The 23,001-nt window shown below is 36.2% G+C and overlaps 1 protein-coding gene across 1 annotated transcript in view; it reads left to right on the forward strand.

Moving 5' to 3' along the window:
* Mmrn1 (multimerin 1) overlaps positions 1 to 23,001 on the forward strand; it is an 80,844-nt gene that overhangs the window by 50,115 nt on the left and 7,728 nt on the right. Inside the window, exons 4-6 of the mRNA XM_004665413.2 lie at positions 11,943 to 12,050; positions 13,963 to 14,136; positions 17,233 to 19,206. Coding sequence (XP_004665470.2) covers positions 11,943 to 12,050; positions 13,963 to 14,136; positions 17,233 to 19,206 — 2,256 coding nt within the window. The remainder of the gene's footprint in view (positions 1 to 11,942; positions 12,051 to 13,962; positions 14,137 to 17,232; positions 19,207 to 23,001) is intronic.

A 23,001-nucleotide genomic window follows, 5' to 3' on the forward strand; every position in this document is an offset into this window, starting at 1 on the left:
CCCCCAAAATGGGGACCCCATGCTCTGCCCGGATATGGCAACACCCTAAATCACTCATGAGAAATGGTCTTGATGCAAACAGCAAGAGGATTTTTATTCCAAGTGTGCTGGGGCCCACAGTTGTACACCACACAGGGGTAGAGGACTGCAGAGTCCTGAATGCAGCTTTTATAGGATTTCTAACAAAGCCTGTGCATTAAAATCAATCATTTCTTAGCATCAGGAGCCTGTGCAGTGGGAGCCAGTCAGTTTATGCCACTCCATAGTTTCTAAGCCAATTATTTTAAATTACTCAAGCCCCTGCTCCGTGGACCAATCAGTTTCCTATAACCTCAGTGGTCAGCATTTGCATGGGCCCTTGGGTGGGGGGTGACAAAGTGTGATTTAAGGCAGGCTACTAAGGCTTATGGTGCGGGCAGTTTACAGAAACCAAATAAGCAGTTTACTCCATTACTCACTTCCCATCCTCGAGGGCCTGTTTCACACCCTTTTACCTACTTTTATATTGGGAGTGGGCTCTGACACAATGAGAAGAGTGACTTTTTACTTACTTCCTAGCAGAGAATAGGGCCTGGAATTTAAGGTATGCAGGGGCCCACTAAAGCTCCTTTTGGAGTGTGATAGTATTTCTGGGCTTCTGGTTTCTTGGGCCTTTCATGCCCACTAAGAAAAGGAAGAAAAAGATAACTAATATAAGAGAGTTAGAGAGAAGAGAGAGAGAGAGAAGCTGTAGAAGATTAAGGTCAGTCTTCATCATACCCTCTTTCTTTTTGTTAGACTTTATTCCATCTGCCACCTGGTCTTCTAGTTTAGATATTCTGTTCTCTCCTTGATCCATTCTATAGGTGAGACTTTCTACACAGTTTGATATTTGACTTAATCTGTTTTGCCTTTCTAGTATTTCTGATTGTTATTTTTTCATTATTTCTATTTCCTTACTCATGTCTTGTATTGACCTCTTTTATTTCCTTAAGTTAGTTTCCTGTGTTCTCTTAGGATTCCTTCAGAAGTTTGCTTTCTTTCTTGATTCATTTGATTTCTTTGAACATAGATATAATCATTTATTTTAAATCTTTCTCAGGCATATCATCTAAATCGGTCTTTCTGGAGGGCATTTCTGATGTATTTACAATTTTAGTAGAATTATATTGTCTGAAATTTTGTGTTTCTTGTAATGTACAGATTTTTGCATTTTGAATTAATTTGATGCTTGGAGTTTCTATTTATCAGCAGTATTCTTAGACATGTAAATCTGACTGCTTTGCAAATATTCTAGTAGGCTTGGTGGAGCAAATTACTGACAAATTCCCAAACTCAACTGAGTAATATACACATTCAATAAAAACCAGCACAGAGTATTTATCCAAGGGTAGGAATTAACACAAACAGTTAATATAATAAAGCCAAAGTCCCTAAGGGTATGTGTTGCTCCACATTCTTAATTCTATAAACTGAGAGGCTCAAATTTCTGAACTGAAGTTTGTTCCAGGTCAGCCTGAGGCCAAGTGTGACCCTTACCCCAATGATGACAGAAGAAAAAGACAAAGGCCCAATAATTCAGGAAACACCAAAAGCAACAATAGTCAACACCAAAATCCACCTTATTTTAGAATGATAAAGCCAACCAAGAATACAACAATCAAATCTAGCACATAACCTGCCCTGACATGGAAGGTGAGATAGCACTTCTAGTGAAGGCCTATGTACCTGGCTTTGTGTATGTAGGCCCTGTTACAATAAACTTATTTTTAAATGATCAAAATTATATGAATTAAACTTACACTATTTAGAAGAGGGAAATAATTGCTTCAAGACCTTTTGAGTAACATCAAGTGTAGAAGAGGAAAGTATCCATGTTTCTAATATTTTTACATATTTAGTTCTTCCCAGAGTTGCGGAGTGTTTTCTTCTTCTTTTCTTTTTTTTTTTTTTTTTTAAGGAAGAACTTTATCTTTTGTATGCCTCTTTCTCAATAACATAATACACTTAGTTAATAGACACTGTTCCTTAAAGTCTTTGTTGCACCTAGCTCCCTGCTTCAACTTGCCTGGTCCATGTTACAGATATCCTGAGCATCTCCTACACAAGGCTCACCTGACAATGAGGATCAACCAAGCATCTTCCTGTCAAACCACACAGGGAGGTTTGGAAGAAAGCAAGCCTTCTCATTACTCAGTTGTGGTTAATCTTCCTCCATATGGCTCAGAGACCTGGAAGAAAATAAAAACACCTTGCAAATAAAACCTGTGCAATTAAGAAGAAAAAAGAATACCTCATAAGAAAGCTGTTGCATTTGCTTCCTTAAATCCTTGATTTAAGGTCAGTGTTTGCAGGGAAAACAGATATGATGGCAGGCAAGAAAAATCAGTCCAATTTAAAACCTGTATTACCTCCCAAAATTATAAAATGTACAAAGATCTCTAAAATTAGTTGATTTAGATAAATGTTTTTCTATTCCTGCACCTGTACTTAAGAAGAATAAAAAGAAATATACACTCTACAGAACTTAGCAAAGGTCTTCTGAAGTACACGAAGAAATAGATGGCTGAATAACCTAGAATGGGTGGCAGCTCTTGTGGTAGAAAATCCATCTGTGGTGATAGATTGCTCAATGAAAAACAGTAAAAGGACATCGATCAAGGGGGCTGTATATCACAGGAGAGTAAGTGACTGCTGCCAGAGATGCTCTCAGCTAGCTGCAGCACTGGTTAAATTCTGGGCAATAAATTGGAATGAAGGAAGGTTGAACTCCAATTGACAAACACAGCCAGGAAAAGATAACTTGAACAAATGAATTTGAAAAAGAGGCATGTAAAGATTTTTAACAGCCTTGTCAAAGACCCCATCAAGTAAAGACCAGAGCAATCAGGTTCATATGGAATCTCTAACATCTTTATGTGATGTTGATTAGATATTTTATTCAGAGAGCTATTTTCTGTTCTAGTGCACTCAGGTGCAGACATGTACAATTGCGTTAGATATTTATCACTCAATACTTTAGAAAATTTTCAATTAATTTTTTTCAACTTATCCTATTTATAATATGGAAAATGTTTGATTTTCTATAGTACATATTCTACATAATGAAGAATTTATATTCAAAAATTAGCCTGTGTATAATTGCAGACTTTCACATACTTCCATGTTTTGTTTTATCTCTTTAGTTTTCCTTATGTTTCTTCAGGCAACTTTATTCTTTCTTCCCCCCACCCACCACTGATCATTAACGCACCAGTTTTTTTCTTATGTTTTAATTCCTTATTTCTATACTACTAATTTTCTCTAGCATGTAACTTTCTATCCTTTTGTTTAGAATATAGCACCAATTTGCAATGGTATCATTTTTCATATCTCTTGAATGATATTTATATGAATTTGTTTTTACTCAAAGGTAAATAGAAAATTACCCTTGGATGCTCACTTTTTGATGCGTTTCTATTCTCAGTTTTCTTCATTGGGCTTGTTCTCACTTTCTGAATATTTAGGTTTCTGTGTAAACTGGTTAGCATGGAGAGAATTATGATTACCTGATGAAGTGTCCCAGTTAAATCTTGGGAATGGCTGGAAAAGACTTAAAATACTGCCTCCTCCCCTTCAGAAATGTATGTTTAAATGTTTTATGCGGGAAGGGTTAGCACAAGGTTTCTCCAGTCTTAGAAGTTTGTTAACTGCAATATAAGATGCAATACTTTGATGAAGATACTTGATTTAATTAAAATGCAATGGTGAAATGTGAAATACAGTTTGACTTTCTAAACAACACTTTTAACAAAATATTTTGAACCCATGAAAACAATAACCATGGGAACGGACAAGGGTTATATTTAAGTATGTATCCACTGATTCAGCATATGAATTAATAGATAAATCAAAGAATAACATACATCTTAAATTGATTTCATAGGATTCCATTATAAATATAAAACCAGGTTATATAAATGCCAGGTTATATAAAATATAACATAAATTCTCATATTCTAATAATTTTAAAAGAATTCCTGGATAGCTTATAATTATTATATGCTTTTTCTTTTGGTGTGGATGCCACTGGGTAGATAATGTCCCTTGCAGAGTAAAGATTTAATGTAGGAAAGAACTTTAACTCCCTTTAAAAGTTTACCTGTTTGATTTAGAGCCATTTGGTGACATGAAGTCTCTATAAAATGGTAAGTTCTGTTAACATAAGTGACACTGAAATTCTGTTTAATTATCCAATAGACTCTTCAATAAAAATGGTTATTTTATCCAATCTAAAAATGTTGGGCTTTTTTAAGGCTAATTGTCTTTCCTGGGAATTAGACTATAAAAACTCTTATAGAAATTATATTTTGCTAAAGCTAAGAGCCTCATAAATATAATTTGGCCAAACCACATCAGTCAATAAACATTTATTGTTATCTTCTATGTTTTGTCATATAAATTTGGTTTTCATGTGATTTGTTAGAAAAATCTATTCCTTTTTCATGTAACATTATATGTCACTTCAAATAATTCATGAGATACCTTAGGTAACATATTTGCTTCAAATATCATATACATGTTTCAAATATAGATATATTCATAGTAAATACATGAAGTTTTACCAAAGGGAGTTTAAAAAGGTTAAATTTACAGTGTTCTTTGCCCTGTTATTACAAATTTGAAGATCTAACATTTTTCTAGTGGTTATTGTTTTAATCTCTCACATAAGCTCTTTCTGTCTGTCCTCTATATATATTCTGTTATTTATCTGATACGTGATAGCAAACATAACATTCATCTAGAGAAGACTCAAGAATTTCATTGACGGCACGTTTATCATTGCCTTACTCAGAGATATCTGAGTTTAGTAACTTAAAGCACCTGAATTGTAAAACTCTAGAAGTTTTTCTAAAACTTGGCCTGTAACTCCTAATTTGCCTTAACACTATAATTCTCTTGGCACTATTTTTTTTTAAATAGTATTTTTTATTTTGTTCTCTGTTGAGATACAGGTCTCACACTGTGGCCCAAACTGACTTTGAATTCATGGTAATCCTCCTACCTCATTGTTCCACATGCTAGGATTATGGGCGTATAACCACCATGACAGCTACATTTTCACATTCACAATTTTCATAGAAACATTTTCACATGTAGGACTGTATTTGTAATGGAGTACTAAAAATGTTTATCTACCAGTTTCCTTAGCTAAAACTATAAATGCCCTCAAGTTCTTCAATTTACATTTTAGCTAAATTATGGATGCACTAAAGTATAAATGAGTTTATTTCATTCATATTATAAACAGTTATTTAGTTGACTTTTAGTTTTCTAATAATTTTTTCTTGGTTTTAAATATATTTTATAAAAAAATCATAAAACTTATTTTAAGTGATAGTCCTATTTCAGGAGCTTTATATTATGTGCTATATTTTTCTTTTCTGAAATACTTCATTATTTGAAATACCTGAGAAATGTTTAAAATTCTGATTTTATGTCTTTTGCTATCTTTCCTTCTTCCATCCCTCTTTTCCTCTTTTCCTCCTTACCTCCTTACCTCCTTCCTTCCTTTTTTTCTTTCACAGATACTTCCTTATAATCCAGGCTCACCTCAAACTCACAAATCCTACTGCCTCAGTCTCCCCAGACCTGGGACCACAGGTGTGCACTACCATGAGAATTTATTTACTTTTTCAAAGTTTCAATACGTTGACAAATTTATAAAATATCTTTTTCATAAAACATTTTTAAAATTTGTATTATTTCAAAATACTTATACTGACATACTGTGTTATTTAAAAAAATAGTTTCCAGGGCTGGAGAGATGGCTGTGGTTAAAGTGCTTGCCTGCAAAGCCAAAGGACCCAGGTTTGATTCTCTAGTATTTATGTAATTCAGATGCACAAGGTGGCACATGTGTCTGGAGTTTGCAGTGGCTAGAGGCCCTGGTGTGCCCATTCTCTTTTTCTTTCTCTATCTGCCTCTCTGTTTCTCAAATTATAATAAATAAATTAAAGTTTAAAAATATTTTAAAATAGCATTTCATGAAACAAATTTTATAACCATATTTCTTCATATTAATGCTTACAAATAAGCATTTATATAATATAAATGCAACATATTTTTTACTTTAAATGACTTAGATTTGGAACATTTGAATCCAACACCTATTTGACAAGTAGATAATCTATTTTTAACTGAAAATTAATTAGATTTTTGTTGCAGACATACAACTTATTTGTTTTGCATTTTTGCTACTATATCAATTTTAAAATATTTTATTTATTTATTTGCAAATGGTGTGGGGGGGTGATCAAGGGCATTCCAGGACCTCAAGCCACTGCAAATGAACTCCAGACATATGGACCATATTGTGCATCAAGCTTTATGTGGGTAATGGTGAATCAAATTAAGGTTGTTAGGCTTTGCAGGCAGCACTTTAACTGTTGAGGCAACTCTCCAGCCTCTATTATATCAATTTTTATATTGATTTAATATTTTTTATTTTGATATTGTGCATACTGAAAGGTGACTGTTGCACAGGATCAAGAGATGATACAGGGATAACATAAGTGATTAAATTTTTATAGTTATTTTTTTCAAAACATTTGTTACATCTGAAAGACATACTCTAACAATTTAAGCACTTGTCTTGATTAATATTTAACTTGTCTCAATTTAATATTTTAAATTCCTGAGTTATAATTTGAAACAACTGTGAAAACAGAACAGCAAAGACACACGATCCAGTAAGTTGGTATAAGCACTAACCTATTCCACTGAAACACTCACCATATCACAGAATCTACGAAGTATGTTATAATCCCAACAAAACGTTCATTCTGAGAAATAGCTCTAAGATGGTGATACAGCAGGAATTCCATTCATCATATATCCAGAAAAACATATGTTTATCATGTATCCACAGTAACTTGGAATATATTACTGCCACAATTTAAAAATTCAATTTTATTACCTATTGTTTTGTATAACATGTATTTGTCGAAGACATGGTTTGTATTTCAATATTTTAACACTTGTGTTGATGACACTGATACGTCTTGACTAAGGGCTATGTGCCATAGAGAATTGAGAAGCTATGACCAGCACCTTCATCTCTATAGATGCCACTTTTCATAACAGCCCACTGCTTTAGTGAATGATAGGGGACACAAGGTTTTTTATTTATTAGACTATATATAAGTCATGTCATTTTAAAAGTCTGCCCTAGCTATCAATGGGCATAAATGTTTAAAACCTATGAAGACTGACTTCTAGCTTGCAATTTTAGTTTGAAAATAACAAGTATTTTAGGACATAGAGTGATGAACTTTCTTGTTAGAATTGGAAATTTTTTCATTTTTTTTTCTATCTGGGTGATTCTTAACCAATGTTACACATCAAAATCACCTGCAGAATTAAAATTTCATAACTATATACATCAGACTAGTGCTTCTGAATCACAATCTCCAGTGGGAAAATGACAGAATAAGAACACTATTTGTACCTGTGGCTAAAAGTATACACTATAAAGAGCATTCAAAATAGGAGTAGGGAGATGACTCAGTCTGTAAAATGCTTGGTGTGCAAGTGTGGGGACCTGAGTTCAGTTTCCAGCACCCGCATGAACACAAAGCATGATGGCATGTTCCTGGAATGCCAGTAAGGGGATGTGGTACAAGAAGGCTTCCTGGGACATTACGATGGTTGCATCCATAATAGCCATGCCAACAGTGAACCAGTGGGCATTTCTTAGCTGGCAGGTCTGTTGTAGAGCACACAATGCCCACTGCTGAGTAATACTGTTGATGACTTTTCTTATCCAGCAGCCTACTTAACACCTTCTGTCACTATGAAATCAGCAGGGAAGTGGCTTGTAGATCAGTTCTAGTTTTCTTTGTTCTGCAACCAAAGAATATGATCTGTAGCAACAGGCGATGGGCAATCAAGAGCAATAGCAATAATCTATTTTGTTTTTATGTCTTCTGTTTATCCTTGACCAACAACTCATGGGGTTCTATCCCCTGGCACTAGGCTTTTCTTTTGATAACTTACAGCTTAAGGAAGCAGCTTTATCCACTCATGCAGTATAACTTCATCCAAAATTTTTTTAAAGGTTTTCTGTTTTTTGTTTTTTTTTTTTTTGGGGGGGGGGCTTGAGGTAGGGTCTCACTCTATAGTCTAGGACGACCTGAAACACACTTTGTCATTCCAGACTGGCCTCAAACTCACAGTGGTCTGTCCTCCTACTTCTGCCACCCCAGTGCTTGGATTAAAGGCATGCACCACCACGCCCGGCTTCTAAATTATATTTTAATCAGTTTACAAAATAATTTTTAAATAAATTTTTAGTAAAATATTTGAAATGTATTGTTAAAATACATAATATATTTTAATACATTTTTAATTTAAGAACTTTTTAATAGATTCTTAGTTTTTTTTAATCATTTCCCTCTGTACTTTCCTCACTCCATAGGGTTGAATGTCTACTGCCAACTTGGTCACAAGGGTAGGACTAGGGAAATCATGGCTCTATGGGAGAACCTCCTACTGTTGTTATGCTAAATGAACAGGTTGTCAAACTGCAATTTGAGTATTTATGTTTGTACCCATAGATTAGTGCTGCTTTCAGCCTGAATGCATCTATTTTTGCAGTGGCCTAAGGTTAATGCAGTCACATAGCTTTCAAAAGTAATGAGAAGAAGCTGGAGAGATGACCTAGTGGCTAAAGGCACTTGCTTGCAAAGCCCAATGTTCCAGGTTCAAAATCCAGTACCCACATAAAGATAGATGCAAAAACTAGCACATGCATCTGGAGCTCATTTGCAGTGGCAAGAGGCCCTGGTGTGCCAATACACACTGCTTCTCCTCTCCCAGTCTGTGTTGTAAATAAATAATAAATACCATTTTTGAGGGAAGCCCAACAGTGTGGCCATTTTTTATGCAAGAGAGCAAGAGATAGAATTGGCATGCCAGGGCCTCAAGCCACTGTAATTGAATTCCAGACATATGTGCCACCTTGTGCACATGTGCAACTTTGCATGCTTGCACCACCATCTGTGTCTGGCTTATGTGGGTCCTGGAGAGTCAAACATGGGTCCCTAGGCTTCCCAGAAAGTGCCTTAACCACTAAGCAATCTCTCCAGACCTAAATACCATTTTCTAAAAAATGTACTTAGAAGAGGCTGAAAAGATGGCTCAACAGTTAACGGTGCTGCCTGCAAAGCCCCAGGACCTGGATTTGAGTCTCCATTATCCCCATAAATCCAGATGCACAAAATAGTACATGCATCTGGTGTTCACTTGCAGTGGCAAGGGGTCCTGACACACCCATATTCTCCTTCTTTCTCTCCCCCTCTCTCCTTGCAAATGAATAACAAATAAAATGTTTTTAAAGTACGAAGAATAAGTGATTATTGTGGGTTCAGCACTAAAAATGACATCTATATCACCCCTAAGCTCATGGAACATGGTGGAAGAGGGGTCAGAAAGAAAGAGCTGGAGCTGGAGGATGGGAGGAGTGCTGTGGAATGCTGTCTTCTGTCAGATTATGGCCATTGCACTTATGAACTCACAGAAGCTATGGTTTCCTGCATAAAATCTCCCTGCCAACATTCCATTGTGGGTGGAGTAGGGTTCATGAAATTGTACTATTGATAGAGAGCTTAGTGACATATGTGACTCCTATTGCAGAGGGAATAATATTGTTCAGTAGCGTTGTCACTGATAACTTGCTTATATGCCAACAAATTATCCCTCTGCCCATGCTTATGTAAGCAGCCCTAGCTTAACTTAGTAGGTCACTCAAGGGACATGGAAAGAGGAAGGTTAGTTGGGAACAAGAATGGGTTAGTGGGTATGGGGATGAGAGGTAATGGAAGTGAATATGATCAAAATGCATGTATGAAAGTGTCAAAGAAAATAAAAATAAAAGAAAATAAAATTTTAAAATAGGCCACAAAAATTATAAACAACAATATAAAATAAAAATACGAAGGCATAAAGTAACTGAGGAAAGCATCTCATGTCAGCCTCTGGCCTCCACATGCATGGGAACACATGTGCATGTTCAATATGACAAGTATGTGTGCCACACATATAAGAACACATACATACATGCACACCACATACACAATGGTTAAAACAATATCAACAAAGAATCACACTGTGTATAAAAAGTTCATAGTAGAAGAAATGTCTAATTGCTATACATTTTTACAAAACGTAGATTGTCTATCACAAACCAGCATAGCCCTTGTTGTCATTACAATGTGCTGTGCCTCCTTACACTATCTGTGCTCTGCCGAATAAGTTAGGCGACTGCCTTTAAGTGTACCAGCTCTGTTGTTATGATCTAGCTCCAGAACCAAGTAGTACGGCTTTGGAAAGACCACTGTCATCCTGTTAAACCCACTCGTGTTTCCTGTTATCAATTCGTCTCCAGTTGTGGGCTGAACATTCTTTACTGCTCAGAGAAATGGGGAAATGGGAGTTGCTAAGGGGAAGTTACCTACTTGCTTTACTCTAGTGGTTCTCAAATGGCAGCATGCATCAGATTCACTCACAGGGCTTGTAAAGGAGATAGCTGTCCTACCCAAAGTGTTTTAAGTAGCAGGTCTAGGATGGAGTCTGGAAGCTGCAGTTCTGAAATTTCCCCAGGATGTTGGTATGGCTAGTCTTGAGATGTCAATTTGAGAACCATAGTTTCATCCCTAACTTACACTCTTGGATAGACTGAGATCTAATCTACCAACAATATAAAATAAAAATACCAAAATGGATCAATGATAGAAAAATATGTAATCATTTAATAGAGATGTGTTTATGAATTAATTTGAATTTGGGCTATAATAACCTTATTGGAAACACTTGGCAAATTAACAATTCCCCTGCCTACCTAACCTAGCTATCTAATAACTGTGATTCTCTTCAGGCTGTATATTGTTTTCTTTCTCTAAGTAATTAAATAAGTACATGAGAATTAATATACTGCAGGGGAGGGCATTTCCAAACAGTATACATAAATTGAAGGACACTGCAGAATTCATACTCACTCTGCAGATGAACCGGAACCTATAATACTATATAGTCCATGGAGTTGGAGAGATCAGTGCAATTGTCAGAGCCCCCTCCTGCCTTAGGGAGGGTGGTTAACCCAGTCCATCCATGTAGTTTCATTGGAACAGTTTGAAAGAAGTCTAGAGAGACACCATTCATGAATGTGTGCACATCTGACATGCAGACATTAGTAAGTATTTTTTATTAAATGTACAAGTTACATATATATTATTTGTGATTTTAAATATTTTTTCTTTTAAATTCCTTTTGCCAGTGAAACATTATACTGTCATATTATCATATAAAATATCTTTGACTTACCTTAAGAGTAGGTATAAGATTTTTTCTGAAATGTCACTGCCTTTATTATGGATTGATTCCTTTCAGATATGACTCTAATACTCTTCTTTTAGTTTTAGTCTATTAAAAGCCATGCATTTTTAAAAATTCTGGGAAGAAACCATGTAAATGGAACTATTAATTAAATACTGTTTTTGTGAAGGACCCAATAATTCCACTAGTCATCAGTTGGAAATCACATCATTAAACAATTAGACTTGGTGGATGTCCATTATAAGGCTGCTGTAGCTTTCAACACAATGAGCTTTAAAGTCCATCTAATTATATGCAGTTTACATCTGCTACATTACACAGCTCCCTCCAAATAAAGACTTCCATCCATTTTCACCTACAGGAATTTTAATAATTTTATTTTTCCTGGGTAGAATCAGAAGCCTGCACTCCAAACTCCGTGTGGTGCTAGTATGCAGGGGTGGTGGCGGGGCAGCTTATTCTGCTGTCACACCAGGCCAGCACGCTTCAGTACACAGGAAAATGAATGTCAGCCACATCATTTCTGGGGACGGAAAAACATCAGGCCCTTTAATGCGTAACACTTTTTCTTTGCTTTTGCCTCATTTTAGCTCAAGAGCAGCAGCAATTAATGCACAGTAACCAGGTGGAAAGTCACCCAGCTTCAGACAGAGGAACAGCAGAGGAGTCACAGCAGCAGCAAGACTGTGGTGATCCAGGTCATAGACTGTAATCGCTATTATCTCTAACCATCCAATTGTCAACATTTTTTTTTTTTTCTGAGAGAGAGAGAGAAAGAAAGAGGAGAGAATGGGCCCACCAGGACCTTCATCTTGCTGCAAGCAAACTACAGATGTGTGTGCTCCCTTGTGCACATGTGCAACATTGTGGGGTTTATATCACTGTGCACCATGTTACGAAGGACCTGGAGATTTGAACATGAGTTCTAAGGCTTCTCAGGCAAGCACCTTAATCGCTAAGCCATCTCTCCAACCCAAGATTGTTTTTTAGACCTCCAAACAAGCAGTCACATGAGTATCAAATGTGTGAGGGTGGTACCTTTTTTTTTTTTTTTTTTTAATAAGGTAGGGTTTCACACTAGCTCAGGCTGACCTGGAATTCACTGTGTAGTCTCAGGGGGGTTTGAACTCATGGTGATCCTCCTACCTCTGCCTCCCAAGTGCTGGGATTAAAGGTGTGTGCCATCACACCTGGAGAATGGTGGTTTCTTAATGTACCTCTTAGTCCTCTGTTTTGCTGGATGTTGAGAGAAAGGACCCCAAAATTTACTGAAGTTCTGTGGGCAAATACAATGGCATTAAAATGCTGTCCAGGTTCTAAGAGACCAAACAGATTTCCAAAAGGAAAATAGATTCCTGCCTCCCAATGTAGTCATTGGAGAATTTTCCTCCAATTTCTTTAAGGGATTATGATTTGATACATTTTAGAATATTGGCAAATCCTTGAGTCATTAAGGTACACTCTAAAAGGTTAAAAAGTATCATCCCTATATAAAACAATCTAATTTAATTGGGGATCTGTCATTAAGGAGTAGCTCAGTAAGCATTAAAATTCTCAGAAGAGGGCTGGGGAAACAGCACAAATGGTAAGGTGAAGACTTCAGTTTGATCTCTAGTATCTAGGTAAAATTACCAAGGGCAGTAGTGGGTAATTGTAATCCTAGCACTTCAGATGCAGGCTGTGACAAGAGTATCCCTAGAGATCCCAGGCCAGCCCGTCTAATCCAACTGGTGAGTTTGTGGCCAAGAGATCTTTTCTCAAGGGAGGTGGGCAGCATTACTGAAGAACTACACAAAAGGTTGTCTTTGGTATCTATTGATACACACATATATACAAATTATCTCATAAACATATATGCCCCTGTTGCAGTTACCTTCTTATTGCTGGACAAACATGTGACCAGAAGTAGCTTATGGGCAAAAGGATTTATCTCAGGTTTACAGAATCCAGGGGAACACCATCAATGACAGAGAAGATGGCTCACTTCAGCAACCTCAGCAGAGAGAAACAGATGTCAACAGCAGCAAGCAGCAACAACCAGCAAATATGAATAGCTAGGGCTCAAATTTCTCTGTATTAACCTAGTCAGGCTGGACTGCAAGATTTGCCCCCAGTTACAAACCCCTTCTCTAGCAAGGCTCAGCGTACTGGAGACTGAAGTTCCAGGCTCAGTCAAAAACACCTGAGTCTACAGGGCCATAAAAAACCACCTCCACCACCACCTACACAAAATGTGCACATGTACACATAAAAAATTTAATTCTCAAAAGATAACTACATATACATATAAAGTATAGTCATATATATTTGAATGGTGGCCACTGGATGTTGTATCAGTAAAGAAACCTTTGCTTCTAGATTCTTAAGCAAGTTATTTTATTTTTCCATCCTCAGTAGTTTCATTCATTTAGAATATGATATATCTGTCTATGAGATTAAAATAAGGTATAAATGATAGGAAAAGTAAATAAAAGTTAGAAATCCAAAGTACTGTAATACTTCTGCTGATAGTGACTCTTTAGTACACTTGTGATTAATTATGGTTTGATTGAATTCCCCTCAAATACCTCATACACTTAAACTACTCTGCTTTCTCTCTTTTACATGCAGCTGTGACTCACAAACTGACCGAGCAGGTCAGCCAGCAGGCCACGAGGCTGGAACTTCTGCAGAAGCAGCTCCACAATGCCTCTCTGGCCATGGAGGGCATAAAGACCATGTTCTCCTCCCTAGAAGGAAAAATCAGTGAAGATAAAAGCAGGGAGTTTCAATCTGCTCTGAAAGGTAAAAAAGAAAAAGAAAAAAAGAAAAAGAAATCATTCAGTTAAGACCAAAGAAACTTTCTCATTTACCTTTTCCCCATTATTTTGAAGTGCTTGCTTTAAATTGGGTAGCATGGAAATAGTGGACTTCTTTTTGAAGAAAATATTTTATATCACTCAACTCTAGAAACAATTTGCAACAACATATTGACATACTTTTACTATTTGCCTGTTTGATTGGAATGATGTTCCTAGCTATGGCATAACTTCTATTTATTTATTGCTATGATGAGCCACAAATCCATCATGGTCATAGCCAATTCCAGGATAAAGATTGTGGTGAAGGGAATATTTTCAGGCAACTGTATTTCTTAGTATTGTTAAGATACCAAGGATACTGAAGATAAATCTGGGGGCTGTTTTCAGGAATTATACTGATTGGATGGCATGTCATCATTAAAATACATCCTCTCACATCCCAGCTCACAGAAATAATAATTTCGTGATAAATTGGATCAAGCTTTGCCTATTGTGTGCTCTTCGCACAGCAACTTATCAACAGGCTGTGCTTCCTTTGGATACTCCATTCAACAATTATGCTCTATTTAGTGCTCTAACTTTGGCAGAATTTATTTTCTTACAGTTGCAAGACTGAGGGTCCTGTTTTTCCTAGTATATCACTTGCTTTCTCATTGCTAAGACAAAATACTCAACCAAACACAACTTAAGAAAGGAAAAGGATCTACTGCAGCTTTCAGTTTAGAGGGCAAGTTTCATCAAGGCAGGGAAAGCATGACAGGCCTGAATGGGAAGCCTGGGTCACCCATCTTCAGGTTCTAGAAGCAGGGAGCAATGAATGCTGGTGCTCAGCCAGCTCTCTCCTTTTATACAGTCCAGGACACCTGCATAGGGAATGGTCCTGCCCACAGTTAAGGTGGGCTGTTCTCACCTCTGTTAGCATAGTCAAGATAACCCCTCACAGGCATGCCCAAAGGCTAATAAAATCAAGATAATCCCTCATAGGAGGATCTAGGTCCTGTCAAATTGATAATCAGTATAAACCACCACACTTGAAGCCAGTAAGTATAGCATTACTGCCACATTCTAGATGTCAAGGCATCTCTGGACTCTACATTTTTCCTCTGGTGTATTTAATTCCCCTTAGTCACTCTTCTGCCTCCCATTTCCACTTTTAAACATGCATATCATTCTACTAGGCCTACTTGGATAGCAGTCTCGTCGCAACATGCTTGAGCTTAATGATGCAATGGAACAATCTGGTACTGGGAATTGAGATATGCACATAATTCTGCCTACCATCAAGATGATTTAGAGCAAGTAATTGCTATAACAGTGTTATATACAAGCTACAATGAGACCACTGAGATTTGTAGCAAACTCAAATAACAGGGAAAGCTTCTACAAAGAGAAAACAGGCCAGCTATTGAATGATCAGGAGCTAACAAGACAAAGGGGCTGCAGGTAGGGCTTGGATAGTCTACCCATGAGTCTGGTTACTAAGATTTTCCCCTTTCGCTGGAGTCCTTTGTACATTTTCAAATCTCAGATTTATTGGTCATATGGATTTTTCTTTATTCACAAAAATGTTTTATATATGCCCATTTCTATCAATTCATGTTTTTCTTTATTGTGCTTCATAGCTAAAATAATAAATAGCTAAAGATTAGACATATTGTGTCCCAGTACAATGCTTGAACTTTTCAATATACACCATGATTTTTATTAGTTTATATTCATTATACAAAATCATGGATTTCATTATGATATTTCCATACCCAATTGGTACTACTCAGCTGATAAATGAAAGGATCTGCCTGACATATCTATATGACCAATATTAATAATGCCAATAATGAAAACAAAACATTTTCCCCCTTAAGTGATAACATAAAAATGATCAATGCAAACAGTATTTGTTATTGACTATAACCGTCTGAGTGGGATTTATTTAGTAACTTTGGTTAAGACCTGAGAGAACGAAGCTTCTGAGTATTTTTTGTGACCAACTGATATATTTGGGCACTGGCATAGGAAAGGCATATACAGCAGCAGTAATGAAATTCTTACTTGGTAGGAAGGAGAACTGTGTCCTGAGCATGATCATTAATTACGGGAACTAGGGGGTTTTGTAGATGACAACTTATTCTTTCAAGAAATAAAACTCATCCCAGCCCCCAAGTACTACACTTGCCTAGAAAATCCAGGGATTTTCTCCTTTACTTCACTGTCAAGGTGAAAAACACTACTTAGTCTTTCAATATTCCTGGGAATTATTAAAAATTAAATGTATTGACTTCACACAAACTATCTGAATGTCATGAAAAGGCTCTAAAACCACATAAAGGACATACAATTATTTCTGATATAATATATCTAATGAATCAAATAAATATTTTTTCTTTTTACTTTCCTTCCTTCCTTTCTTTTTTGAACCACTTTTCAAGCCTACTGCAATCTTGGGTGGTGATCAGTTTGTGTCCATTGTACTGGACACTCTTATATGTTCAGTAGAAGCAGGATGCCTCTTTTCTTTCTATTATAACTTAATGCCCTATTATAAGCAGATCTTGAATCCTTTTCTCAGAAACACATTCATTTTTGCTTCATCCACTTTTTGATATTCAAATTTTTAATTTCATTACTTGATATTGCTAAGTCTTAAGAATATACATATTTTTCTTCAACTCACTACAGTTCTTCCACATGGTTTATTAGCTTTTATGAGTTAAAAATGTGAGCTTTGAACCTAATTGCCAGAAACCTGCTGACAGTAGATAGTCTTTACTAAATCAAAAATCCAACTTTCATTTTCATTCAAGGCTGATCTAGAATTCCTATTTAAAAATAAAATAAAATAAAAGTCTCTTCATGTCTGTTGTCCATAGAACACGTAGTTACAGTGTGCTCCCCATGCTGATTTTTCTTGAATATTTATCAAGTAAGAATATCATTGTCTGTTTAGGATTATAGTAATTTTCACAGTGTCACAAATACAAATCAGGGAGAATTATTTTCATTAATACATGTTATTACTGTTTAGTTTCAGCTCTTCTAAATAATAGCATGTGTTTTAAATTTATTATTTCATTTTCTTTAGGTCTAAAAACCAAAGGCATTACTGAGTTCATACAGGACACAGTAAGAAAGCAACTTAAGGTCTTTCAAAATGACATGCAAGAGACTGTTGCACAGCTCTTCAAGACTGTGTCACATCTTTCTGAGGAGCTAGAAGACACCAGACAAGTGATTCAACAAGTGAACCAATCAGTAGCTTCAGTGACAGTCCAGCCAAAGCCTATTTCAGTTCAACAAATTAAGCCCACTTTAACTGACATGGAAAACCTAAGGAATCACATCATGAATGTCAGACAAGAAATGACTTTTACATGTGAAAAACCTATTAAGGAACTAGAAACTAAGCAGGCTCTTTTAGAAAGTGCCCTTGAACAGGAACGCTCACGGGGCATTCTGTATTACAAATCCCTCAATCAAACGCTTTCAAAAATGAAGGAAATACATGAACAGCTTTTGTCAGCAGAAGTATCTGACCAGAAGAATGTTACAGCTACTGAATTACTTAGCAGTAATGTCACTAAGCACATGTCTATTCTACATGAGAAGGTAAATAAGCAAGGTTTGATGCTGTTGAAAATGTTTGATGATCTGCATATCCAAGATAACAAGATTAACAATCTCACCATCAGCTTGGCAATGGAGAAAGAATCAGTCAGGGCTGAATGGGAAGAAATGCTATCTAAGTGCAGAAATGATTTTACATTTCAACTTAAGGATGCACAAGAGAATGTGCATGTATTAAACCAAACATTGGCTGAGGTTATCTTTCCCATGGACGATAAGGTGGACAAAATGAATGAACAGCTGAACGATCTGATGTACGACATGGAGATCCTTCAGCCCTTGCTTGAGCAGGGATCATCACTCAGACAAACAACTACACAGGAGCAGCCAAAGGAAGCTGCAGACACAAGAAAAAAAGTGGAAAATCTAACTAGTGCTGTCAACAGTTTAAATTTTCTTATTAAAGAACTTAACAAAAGACACAACTTACTTAGAAATGAAGTGCAAAGTCGTGGTGAGGCCTTTGAAAGACGCATCAGTGACTGTGTCTTGGGAATGGAAGATGGCCTAAATAAGACAATGATTATCATAAATAATGCCATTGACTTTGTTCAAGATAACTACATGCTAAAGGAGACTCTAAACACCGAGTATAATCCCAAAGTTCATCATAACTGCAACCAAAATATGGAAACAATTTTGGCATTTATTCCTCAATTCCAACGTCTAAATGACTCTATTCAGACTTTATTCAATGACAATCAGAAATATAATTTTGTTTTACAAGTTGCCAAGGCCCTTGCAGATATTCCTAAAGATGAAAAAACAAATCAGTTCAATTTTCAAAAGATTTATCACATGTTCAATGAGACCACTTCTCAAGTGAAAAATTGTCTGCAAAACATGAGCCATTTGGAAGCAAATATACTCTCTACCACCAAGATTTCCAAAAACCTTGAAACTCAGTTGCAAGGTCTTGAATCTAAAGTGACCAAAACACTCATACCTTATTATATTTCACCCAGGAAGGGCAGTGTGATGACAAGTGAGAGAGACACAGCTCTTCAGTTGCAAGTCCTAACTTCCAGATTCAAGGCACTGGAGGCAAAATCCATTCATCTTTCAGTGAGTTTCTCTTTGCTTAACAAAACTGTCCACAAGCTTTTAACAACATATCAGACCTTTACAAATACATCTGGACAGAATGCTACTATACCTATGTGGATCAAAGCTTCCCTTCCAGACATCCAGGTTTTTCAGAAAAGTCTGAGAGCACCTATGGAATCAATAATTAAAATACAAACTCAAGCTGCCCTGTCTAATTTAACTTCATATATTGAGCAACTATTGTCTGAAAGGCCAGAAAATGTCAAGTCTCAGAAGCAAGTAAAATTATACAAGAAATCTAATACCCTTAAAAAACCAGCAGTGAATCTTACTACCATCCTGATAGGCCGGTCTCAAAGAAACACAGAAAACATTTTATATCCTGGTAAGCTAGTACTGAAAAATAATTTTGAACCTCTCTTTTTGTTTAAGTGATATTTAGTATAACTGTGCCATTTAGCAAAGCCATAAGTATATAAAGAACTTACTTGTACATGAGTAGATTACAATTAATGCAAAGGTCAATGAACCATCATATGAATCTGATCCCATGTAAACTGAGTATTAATACAAAATAAGTACTTCCAGTAGACACATTTGTGAACATATTTTAACTTGTGCTTAATATAGTGCTGAATTCCAATTTTTTCTTATACAGTATCTCTCCACTAAGTTACTTTATTACACAATGAGTTTCTTGATAAATAAGATCAGAAATTCATTTTGGCTTTACCATGCGTAATATGGAATATGAAATAAGTACTTAATAAATATCTATTGAATACTGGCTTAAGTGAATAGATAGGTAAGTCCCAGAAGACCATGAAAGTGAAACTGAAGCACCGATATCTAATTTTATAAGGAGACCTTCAACAGAAGCAATATTTGTGCAATGCAGAAGTGAAAGCTGCTTGTCAGTTAGGAATGGAGGGAAGTCATGTCCTCATGAGCTAACCAAAGGCAAAATCATGCAAGTAAACCTTTCTAAAGATAGCAGTCTCAGGCCTAATATTTAGTAATGCATACAGCAATCAAAATTATTCTTTGTGTAAGGATTAGTTAGAGGCATGTCTACTGGGAAAAGCTTCCAAAATTAGTGTCAATAAGCTATAAAAATGTTGAAAAGAATATTAAATATCTTCTTGGGAAAAATAAAGATGCCCTCACCTTATGTATCACTCCCCCTTCCTGTGGAAATCCAGTGAAAGATGAAGAGGAAAGGCCAGTAGATATGACAGCCTTTTTTGCACCTCGTCCTACATTTCATTGTCTTACCAGGATATCTGACGCATATAGAAATCCATGTATATAATGGCCTTTTCTAAATCAAAGTTTCTAACATTTGATCTGATGTTGAAAAATTTTTTTTTTTTGCTTGTTTTTTCTTAATTTTTATTTATTTGAGAGCGACAGAGAGAGAGAAAGAGGCAGAGAGCAAGAGAGAGAATGGGCACGCCAGGGCTTCCAGCCACTGCAAACAAACTCCAGATGTGTGCGCCCCCTTGTGCATCTGGCTAACGTGGGTCCTGGGGAATCGACCCTCAAACCGGGGTCCTTAGGCTTCACAGGCAAGTGCTTAACCACTAAACCATCTCTCCAGCCCAAATTAGATAGAACATTAGGATATAGTTGCATAGTTGCCACCCAATCTTGGCGGTATTTCTCAAGAAAAAAACAAAAAACAAAAAAACACAGGGGTTCTTTCCTGCCAGTAAGCTTACGTTGACACTAAAGACTTAAAACTAAAGTTGGTTACTAACTGCTATAAACTAAATACAATGAACTAATTTTTCTACTGATTACTAATTACATTATTAATTTAAAATCATGCACAATAGTATTGGTTTGTGTTGCATTGATTATCAAATCATTTTGTGGTTAGTCAACACTCCTGTAACAATTTGTTAAATATTTTATTTATTTAATTATTTATTTATTTATTTAACAGAGAAAGAGAGAGAGAGAGAATGGGTGCACCAAGACTTAGCCACTGCAAAGGAATTCCAAACGTGTGCACCCCCTTGTGCATCTGGCATGGGTCCTGGGGAATCAAACCAGGGTCCTTTGACTTTGCATGCTAATGCCTTATCCTCTAAGCCATCCCTCCAGCCCCATTTTTTTTTTTTTTTTTTGCTTTTAATATTTCACTTAGTTATTTGAAAAGGAGAGAAAGAGAGAGAGAAAATGAGTACAAGAATGCCAGAGCCTCCTGTCTCTGGGAATGAACTCCAGAAACATTCACTTTGTGTTTCTTGCCTGTATGTGGATACTGGAGAATTGAACCTGGGCCATAGGCTTTTCAAGTAAGCTCCTTTAAGCACTGAGCCATATCTCCAGCCCCAGAACTTTCTATTCTTTATAACATTGAGTATTAAATTTGAACTTCTATCAAGGTTTAGATTTGAGGGGCCATAGCATAAAGATCTTGTTTCATAACTCTGGGTGTGGTATAATAAGCCGTATGTAAATGCAAGTGAGCAAGGGGTAGAAGACAGGATCAGAATCAAGAATCACAAGGCAGAAACAAATGCTGAGAAGAAACAAATATGGAATTGGGCACACCTTGTATGGATGTTAACATTTTATTACACTTTCCAGACCTGCAAAAATAAAATGGAACTGATAAAAAATATTCACAAGCATATTCACAAATAGCATTGAGAAATAATCTGAATAATACTGAGAGACCATAAAAACTACCATAACCTTGGTGAATTTGTTGTCAACTAGGAAATAATGGCTTATAAAAGCCATGTGTATTTTGTTTGTTTATTTATTTATAACAAGAATATTGCTTGGAAAAAATGAATTTATTTATTTTCAAAACAATCCTTGAAAATGCCAAAGTGCAGATTTGCCTTATTTTATTTTATAAAGTACCTTCTAAGTTACAATAGAATAAAGGTACAGAATATTTTTTGAATTGTCTCATGATAGTGCATAATATGATATAATTATTTAGGCAGTTTTTCTCATAGGTGAGTATTGGAACAAGGATTCAAACTCATGAAGTCTACTTTGCTTCATATTCCAAATGCTATAGTGACTTCATTACATTAAAAATACTAACATTTATTTAACATATATTTTTAGCTTTTAAGTCATTTTTATTTTTTTCTATTTTAGATAATTCTACATGAATGGAGAATTTTTGTGCACATCTCCACTTTTACTTCCTTAGAATAATACCCACAATATGAACTTTTGGGGCACTCTGGCCACTGCAAACGAACTCCAGATGCATGCTTGTGCATCTAGCTAACTTGGTTCCTGGGGAATCGAGCCTCCAACTGGGTTCATTAGGCTTCATAGGCAAGCGCTTAACCACTAAGCCATTTCTCCAGCCCTGAAATTTGTAATTTTTTTAAGATTTATTTTTATTTATTTATTTATTTTTGAGACAAAGTGAGGGAGAGAGAGTGAATGTGCCAGGGCCTCTAACCACTGCTCTAAACTCCAGATGCATGCACCACCATATGCATCTGGCTTACATGAGACCTAGAAAATCCAACCTGGGTCCTCAGTCTTTGCAGGCAAGCACCTTAGCTGCTATGCCATCTCTTCAGCCCTGAAGTTTTTAAATTTTATAATGTAAGATTCTAATAGACAATGGTGTCCTTATTGGTAGATGTGTTTCCACTGCATAAACAAGGTTGTATGAGGAAGGCATAGTCATTTTAAAAGTATTGCCGTTTTGGAGCTTTAGGCCATCTTGCTTTTTCATGGAAAGGACATCTTTATACTCTCTCCTCCTTTTTCTTTCTCTTAATCTAATAAAGTTTCTCTAAAATTAAAAAAAAAAAAGTACTATAGCCTTGCTAGGAAGACGGCTCCATGGATGTTGTACTTGCCATTCAAGTGTGAATACTTCAGACTGGATCCTCAGAACACACTCCAAGCCAGACACAGTAGCACAAGAATATATAATCCTAGTGCTTCTAAGAAAAGATGGGGGATAGAGACAGAAGAATCCTCAGCAGCTGTGGGTGCACTCGGTGGTGAGCAAGAAACTGTTTCAAACACAGTAGAAGGAGAGAACCACTACTTGAGGTTGTCTGTGACCTCCATAAGTTTCAAGCCATGTATGTTCTTACACTGACATACTCAAGCATGTGCATGCACAGGTACACACACACACACACACACACACACACATACACACACATACAGGATTATCATC

Source organism: Jaculus jaculus, chromosome 2 (assembly GCF_020740685.1).
Source record: "Jaculus jaculus isolate mJacJac1 chromosome 2, mJacJac1.mat.Y.cur, whole genome shotgun sequence".
NCBI lineage: Eukaryota > Metazoa > Chordata > Mammalia > Rodentia > Dipodidae > Jaculus > Jaculus jaculus.